At 41.9% G+C, this 8,079-nt stretch overlaps 1 protein-coding gene across 1 annotated transcript; it reads left to right on the forward strand.

The window, feature by feature from the left end:
- The first annotated feature begins 2,783 nt into the window (after nucleotides 1-2,783).
- Nucleotides 2,784-7,576, forward strand: Cimap3 (ciliary microtubule associated protein 3). Its single transcript, XM_075981690.1, has 6 exons — nucleotides 2,784-2,953; nucleotides 3,047-3,189; nucleotides 3,764-3,862; nucleotides 4,731-4,861; nucleotides 6,238-6,355; nucleotides 7,333-7,576. Exons 1-6 carry the CDS (start codon nucleotides 2,896-2,898, stop codon nucleotides 7,399-7,401), a joined length of 618 nt encoding a protein of 205 aa, XP_075837805.1. The 5' UTR covers nucleotides 2,784-2,895; the 3' UTR covers nucleotides 7,402-7,576.
- The last annotated feature ends 503 nt before the right edge of the window (nucleotides 7,577-8,079 follow it).

An 8,079-nucleotide genomic window follows, 5' to 3' on the forward strand; every position in this document is an offset into this window, starting at 1 on the left:
TGTCCTGCCTCAACTTGGCATGCCAAACTTTGTTGACTTCCCCAAGAGAGGCCTTATGTCGTACTCTAAGGGGTGGAATGGGGGAAAGGTGGGAGGTGGGAGAAGGGGAGGGAGGGGAAACTGGGGTTGGTATGTAAAATGAAAAAAGTTAAAATAAAAAAAAAATGTAGGCAGGCCGAGTCACTCCACAGACTGATGCTATTGTTCGCAGATTGAATTTTTCTTCCCTTACTGTACCCTGTCTCTCAATGGTACCTTTAAAATCCCATCCTTGTAAGATTACAAGGAATAAACTTTACTGGAAGTCAACTGATAAGGGATTTAATCATATCTCCAAAATCTCTTCACAGTAAATCCTAAAATTTTAATGAAATAATCAGAGACTATAGCCTAGCTAGATTGATATATCAAAAAAATTGTCACAGAAAACCATGATCCTGCTCCTCAGGAAACTCACAGGCTTTGGTATGTCTTACCAATGTCCACTCTCATGGCAGCCAAATGATTATATATTTCATCATTCTGTATTTCCTTTTTGTTATTTCTGTAATATATATATACATATATACAGTTATTTCTGGGGTGTGTGTGTGTGGAAAAAGTGGTCATCCTCGTTTCTGATCTCTGGTTAAAATTTTTTATATTTTCATCATGAAGTTCATTTTGTACATGTTGATCATTAGTAATATCAGATTGAGGAAGCTTATCCTAATTTACAATAAGATTTATGCTTAAAATTATGAGGTATTGTGCTATTTTATCTACTGAGATAATCACATTTTAGTTAATATAAGAAACTATATTTGTTTTACTTTTAAATTTTACAGCAAACCTTGAATTCTACAACTTGGTCATGAAATGACAGATTACATTTGATTTGTTCAATTTTTTCATTTTTTCTTTTTATTTATGTTCACAAAGATTTTTTTATTTAAACTTAGAATTTATTTAAACGTACTTTAAGTCTCTTCTTCAGTCAAGAAGATGTATAGATTTCTTTTTTTTTAACTTTCTTTTTGTTTTATTGAGAAAAAAACAATTTCCGCCTCCTCCCAGCCTCCCACTTCTCCCCCCACACTCCTCTCCCCGTCCCCCCACTCCTCTCCCTCTCCCCCCACTCCTCTCCCCCTCCCTCTCAAGTCTGAAGAGCAGAAAGATTTTCTTATACTGCAAATACCACCATCAGGATTTTGCAAGTGTTACAGAATAAGCTGAGTGATGTGCCTCCTTGATATGCTTTTCCTTCTCTTTGTCTTTATTTCTTTAGGGTCAGACTAGATTTCATTTCAGTTCGAAAATATTATAGAATATACAGAGAGAGTTCTCACAATTTTTTTACCCAGTTTCCTCCATTATCAGTACCTCACAATATTGGTTACATTATCAAAATTAAGAAAGCACCTTTCCAACATTATTATGATAAAGGCCAGACCTTGTCCCTACTAGTGTCCTCTTTTGTTCCATTGCATCCCATTGCTTTTCTTAAACTTTATATAAATCTGTTATACTGGCCAAGGGCATCACTCGGTGAAGTTTAGGTAAAGAATGCTCTCTCCAGCCAGAAGACAGGAAACTGAAAGTTTGCAACACAGAGACGACAAATGTTTGGAGAGATGGATATGTTTTTCCCGATTTGAATATCACATAATATATACACATACTGAAACAGTGTATGAATAGTTATAATTATGTGTCAACTGAAAAAGATTTTGAAAATTTCCAAAATAGCATCATTCTCCTTGTTTTGTAGCTTTGGGAAATGAAGCTAGGGGCTCACGCATCCTGGGCACTCACTCTCTCCAGGTCTGAGAGCCATCACTAGCCCTCCTTTCGTTTCTCCTTTTGAGGTAGTCCTCACTTTAAGTTGCAGACTGAACTCACTCTGCAGCTAAAGGCCTGGAACCTGTGATCCTCCTGCCTCAGCTTCCTGAATAGCTGGGATAAAAGGTCTGTACTAAGGGGCCCAACTTTCACTTGAAAAAAAAAAAGGAAAAGAAAAAAAAACTTTCATTTCATCTGTAAAATTGGGCTAGAGAGGTAGCTCAGCGGCCGACAACTGCTACAAAGAGCCCAAGTTGGGTTCCCAGTGCTCTAAAGTTCCAGCAGATCTGACGTCTTCTTCTGGCCTCCCATAGACGCCTCCTTGCAAATGCCACACATGCAATTGGATGTGCACACACATACACACACACACACACACACACGCGCGCGCGCGCGCGCGCGCGTTCTCATTCTCTCTCTCTCTCTCTGTCTCTCTCTCTCTCTGTCTCTCTCTCTCTGTCTCTCTCTCTCTCTCTCTCTCTCTCTCTCTCTCTCTCTCTCTCTCTCTCTCTCTCTCTCTCTCTCTCTCTCTCTCTCTCTGGCTTGAGGAAAAAGAAAAATGGGTCTAAACCTTATAGAGACCTAGCTGTCAACTCCCCTCCCGGGCCCCCATCTCCTCTGCTCCTGCCAATGTTCAGCTGTACATCTCTTGTCAACACAGTTACTGCGTGTTTTCTGCTTTCCTGGTCCCATTAGTTCAGAACTAGAGCGGTCTGAACCCCAGGCCCCTACCTTTACAGCACTGCATTTCTCGTGAATGTTTCCGAAGAAGCTTGCCACCCTCTCACCCACGCAGCCCTTCCACCTGGTGCCTAGCAAGCTCCACCCTCAATCCAGAGACTGAATTAGGGGGCAATTCTGAAGTGACCGGCGCGCTGGGCCGTCTACTGCGCAGGCGCACTCAGAGCAGCCTTAGGCTCCACCTCTCTGGCTCTCAGCCGCTACGTCCCCTTGGCAACGCGGTACGCAGTGCGAACCCGAGTAGGTGCACGATGTGCTTTAGCAGAGTAGGTGAGGAGAGTAGCAGAGGACTACAGAACAGACAGCGGGAGAAGGGTGGGAAGACCAGGAGAGATGAACACGGAGGAAGTACAGCTCGCCCCCTCGTTCCGTGGAGTTTCGCTTGGTTCACGTAAGAGCTGGCAGCCGGGTCCGTCCGATCCACCTGCCCCCATGCTTCCCTCCACCCACGTGCTTACTTGGAGTTTCTTCTTTTTATCTTTAGGGAAGGCGGATAATTACTCCTTTGGAACACGTCAGCAGAGGAAACTCTTTCCTCACTACCACCCCCCAACCTGGTTGGGGAACAAGTTTCTCCCTGTTAGGGGATCGCCCCACACAGGCCCTGGATGTTACTCAGAAACAGACGTGAGTATTCTCCTCCCCCTCCGTTTCCTATGGAAGGATACACACGTGTTCTGGTAGAAAAATTACTCTGTGTGGCTTTTTTTCTGGGAAGCCACATGAGAAGGAGCCCCGGGTCTGCAACCAGCTGTAGAGTCAGTGTGTCAAGGACCATAATTCAGCACTTTCCATTCCCCACTAAATGCAAGCCTTGTCTTTCTGTAATCCCTGCACCGTCTTTACTTCCAACATCCCTGTGGGCTGATGTCGGTTTCTTCTGCTTAGTTCAGTCTCCGGGCTGCCTTTTCCTGAAAAGCAAATTCAGCTGTTACAGGACTCTGAAGATGGAAGGCACTGGGATTCACAGACACTCAATTTATTCATCTGTCCAGCCACACTTCTCTGCAAAGTTACTTGTGTTGTTTGTTTAACTGTACAGTTTTGACTATATAAGAATCAAGACAAGAAAAATAAAACAGCAATGGCTTGCAGAGAAGTTCACATGGGGACATTCTAAATTCACCCCGCTTACGATTGTGTTACTGATGTTTTTTCTTCTCTCTCCTCCCCTCATTCCCTCTTTTACTTCCACTGGAAGTGGAATGGTTTGGCATACAACCTGTCTCAGATCCCAGCCAGTACGAAAGGTTATGCTCTTGGAGCCAGGACAGCAGTGCGGTTTAAGCCAGTCAGCAAGGTAACGTTCAGAGATTGTAAGGTGGTCCAGGCGGCAACATAAAAGCTTGAGGCATTAACACTGCAAGCGGGAAGTAACCTGGGAGAGTGGAAACTAGTTCACTGAAGAAACAGACCCAGGACAGGGCTTTAATAACCTAAAGTTAAACCGGGCGGTGGTGGCGCACGCCTTTAATCCCAGCACTCGGGAGGCAGAGACAGGCGGATCTCTGGGAGTTCGAGGCCAGCCTGGTCTACAAGAGCTAGTTCCGGGACAGGCACCAAAGCTACAGAGAAACCCTGTCTCGAAAAACCAAAAATAAAAAAAAAAAATAACCTAAAGTTAAAATAGAAAAGCTATGTTTATTTACATCACACTATCTTGTCAATTAAAGTACAAATTCCAACTTTTTCATTGTGTGTGTATCTGTGTCTAGCTGGATTTCAAGTCTAATTGTGAGCAAAAGCAAAATCATTATCTTTCTCCTTTTTACTGATGAATTCTGAGCCTAGGCTGTACCAGACCAATGTGCTTGCACTGAGCTGCAGCCCCTGGCTATGATCCTGCTCTCCTGCTGAACAGTCAGGGACTAGCAATACTAACTATAAACATCTCCCAGAGATGGACTGTACCAACTTGCTTTGATTCCTTACCCATATTGTGTGTGTGTGTTTGTGTGTGTGTGCGTGCGTGCGTGTGTGTGTGTGTGTATAAACCACAACCATCTTTAGGTTTTTGCCTACTTAGGCCTATTTCTACATCTTTGACACCCTGAACTGTAGCTGACTTATAAAGAGCATGAAATGATTGTTTTGCTTTACCTTAAATACTTTGTGATAATATAGATTGTATCTTATCAACCTCTAACACAATCCTTTTATAATTACAGGAAGTGACGCCATATCCAGGAATGTACCAGAAAGTTTTTACTTATGATGAGAAATACAAACAAAGCTTTGCTCCATTTAATGTCATGATGCCTCGATTTACGACTGAAGTTAAGGGCGCTTCTTATCCTGGGTATGTCTCCTGTTTACTGTGCATTCCATAGGAAAGAAGTACATAAAGCAGGAATTACGTCCAAACTTTCCAAGCTAAATCTTTAAAGATGTGACCTCTAACTTCTCATTTCTCTGGTACTCTAGAGTTGTAGAATTGGTTATTAATTCAATAGACATTTACTAAAGTGTCAGGCGCTTGTGAGGCTTCCACAGAGAATTCAATATGCCCACCAAACAGAGATCCTGCTCTCTTGGAGAGTACATGTTAGAGCCAAATAAATCAGAATTAAATACTCAAGCAAATACCAACAGTAATAAGAATACTGGCCATATAATTTATCAGTCAAACTATAACACTTCCAAGACTGAAGGGAACCAAGTGACAGTTCCCTCAGGACAGTAACTATAAGCTAAGACTGTAATGAGCACACCAGAGCCTGTGGCGAACTGGTACTGTCCTATGAAGACGTTAGAGCAGAATGGTGATGTCATAGACTGATGAGCTGGGGGGCGACTTTGTTTAAAGTTGATTAGAAAAGCACTCAGCAAGTGCCACTTGGCCTGAGATCTGAGCAAATAGATTAAACCAGTCCTGTAAAGTGACTTAATTTGTTATGTGGAGACAGAGCATACCAGGCAGAAAGAACAGCAAGTGCAAATTCTTTAAGTTGAGAAGAAATTTGACAGGATAGAAAAGGAAGACATTATCACGGTTAGGGTACAGTGAGAAGGGAGGAAATGGAAACACAGAAGGGGGGCGGGCTAGAATATCTGGCCCTTGTAAGCCAGTGGGGTTTAGTCTAGATGCCTATGAACCTTTTCAATAGGCAACTGCAGGGGAAATGATCAAAGTCTTTCCCTAACTGATGAGAAATCCAAGAGAATGCAAGCAACCTTTCCAAGCTTCTGTTAAGGAAGTTTAAGCATTAGTCTTGATTCTATAGATATAGATTAAACTATATAGATATAAACTATTCCTTACAGTAAAGTCTACAACAGCTTTACAAACACAGGCAATTCACAAATAATCTCATTATTGAGAGCCAAAGTAACTGGTTCTGCTTTGCTTCTCCCTAGATTGCAGAAAAGTTGTCTCTGCATGTATTTCACCATGTCCAAATTGTGGGCAGTACTAACCCATCACCGTGGTGGATCTCATAGCACTCACGAAAACTGAGATCTCTGGTCTTTCAGCTAAGGATACTGAGTTATAGAAATACGTTTGAGCCCTTTGCTTGGATGTTGAGGCTGGTTCTCTTTAACACTGGCAACCTAATTAGAGACACACTAATGGGAAATGACACTCAAATTTGCCTGACAAGGTTAGTCTTGTTTTTCCCAAGGAGGGTGAAATTCATGGTCCTTCATCAACCATATTTGTATGTTCATTTCTAGCCCTGGCACATACAATCCAGAGAAGAAGACACCCCCAAAGATTGCTTGGCCAATGAAATTTGGATCTCCAGACTGGTGTCAGGTTCCATGTCTAGAGAAAAGAACTCTAAAAGCTGAGGTAATAAGATTGGCTGCTAACACACCTTTCTGTCCAGTACTATATCCTGTATTATCTTTTGTTCCTAACCAGAAGTTTGTAAGGAAACTTTGAAAAGTTCATGGTCCCGTGAACTTATATTTTGTGTGTATGTCAATGTGAGGATAGTTTTGGAAACTCATCTGCGTTAGCTTTTTATAGATAATTATGACATTTCATCTGATCCTTAGATAAGGAATTACCTGCACCTGCTAATTCCTTAGGGTAGACATGGGGAAATATCCTATATGATTTAAGAAGATGCTGAGAACAGTAACGATCAAGTGACTGGTCAGCTACAGTCCACATCCATGACTCCTTCTTCATTGTTCTTTCTGACATATCACGTGTGTTAGATCACTGGAGAGCTGAAGAGTATTCTGAGTAAGAGAGTGGAAAGTACTACCTGTCTTTAAACAGGGGTCCAGTGTTGCTTTTCTGTGTGATCTTTAGGCCTTTTCTTTGTATTGACTTCCTTATCTTTAAAATGAATTTAATAATACAATTTATCTGGCCTTGTTGTAAAGCTAACTAACAGATAATATGGAAAGCATTTCATACAGTACATAGAATATATACTTAGTTTGGGTTTGCTATTGTAATTCTAGGTTTATTTCTTTTCTTAGTGGAATTTAGGATTAAATCCATAAGTATTTGTTAAATGCCTAATATATGGATAGATGTGTTAGGATCTATGGGTAGCATATAGTTAAACATATAATCCTTGCCATCAAGATGTTGACCAACTGCTCAAAAATTTCCAAGTAGCCAATTCCTAGCATGATGAACTCCAGAGTACAATGTTCTCGGTTATCACGAATGTCGAATCAATTCCTGTTGGGTTGGGCTTTACCTGGGCCACAGGTTTTATACTGTGAGGTTCCACGTCATAGTCAGGAAGATCAGAAGCAGAGGACTCTTTCTGGGATACTGAACTAGACAATGTTCTTTTATTGCAGCTGTCCACAGACAAGGACTTTAGGAAACATCGGAACCGTGTGGCCTACTTTAGCCTGTTTTACCATTGAGAAGTAGGCACTGTCTTCACGAGTTCTCCTGACTGCAGAATCTCCAGAACTGAGGATGGGACTGCCCTTGCACTTCTGGGTTTCTTGGGCCCTCTTGTCTGCCAATTCGGCATCCAGGGAGGAGCGAGGGTCTCACAGTCACCCTACAAAAACATAAAGACTGGTCCAGAATGTTCCTACCCTGTCTCTTTGTTTGTGGTCTAATAGTGCTTGCTGGATGTCCATTCACGTCGTTTCATTTTGGAGAAATACCCAGGGATACCTTAACCACTACCTTCAATTCTCAGGCACCAGTCTTGAATGTTCTACCACTAGTCTTGTCACTAGGTAGATCTTAGTCTGTACATGTCAAGGTCGTAGATAGAATTTGAGCCCCCAAGACATAGGATTTTTAAATTCAAGTTACAACATTTACGTTAGGGGAGTCCTTCCAAGATTTATGAATTGCCTGGTATAGAATGAAAATTTTCTGGTTCTATTCTTTCCTAGATTGACATAAAAAAACTCAAATAACCCAAAAAGTTTTAATTCCCCGTGACATGGCCTCTTTAGTCTGTGTGCTGAGTTCCTGCTTAGTATCAAGCAGAGTGAGAAGCAATGGGTATATCCTAGGAATGAACACACACCTAAGCTGAAGTCTGAGAGAGACTCCGCAAGGTGACAAGGAGGTTAGGTGTG

The sequence above is a fragment of the Microtus pennsylvanicus genome, chromosome 7 (genome assembly GCF_037038515.1).
Source record: "Microtus pennsylvanicus isolate mMicPen1 chromosome 7, mMicPen1.hap1, whole genome shotgun sequence".
Taxonomy (NCBI): domain Eukaryota; kingdom Metazoa; phylum Chordata; class Mammalia; order Rodentia; family Cricetidae; genus Microtus; species Microtus pennsylvanicus.

Coding starts and splice junctions, on each gene's coding strand:
- Cimap3 (XM_075981690.1), top strand. CDS start 2,896: ATGAACACGGAGGAAGTACAGCTCGCCCCCTCGTTCCGTGGAGTTTCG. Junction 3,190..3,763: donor GATGTTACTCAGAAACAGAC/GTGAGTATTCTC, acceptor TTCCACTGGAAG/TGGAATGGTTTGGCATACAA. Junction 4,862..6,237: donor AAGGGCGCTTCTTATCCTGG/GTATGTCTCCTG, acceptor GTTCATTTCTAG/CCCTGGCACATACAATCCAG.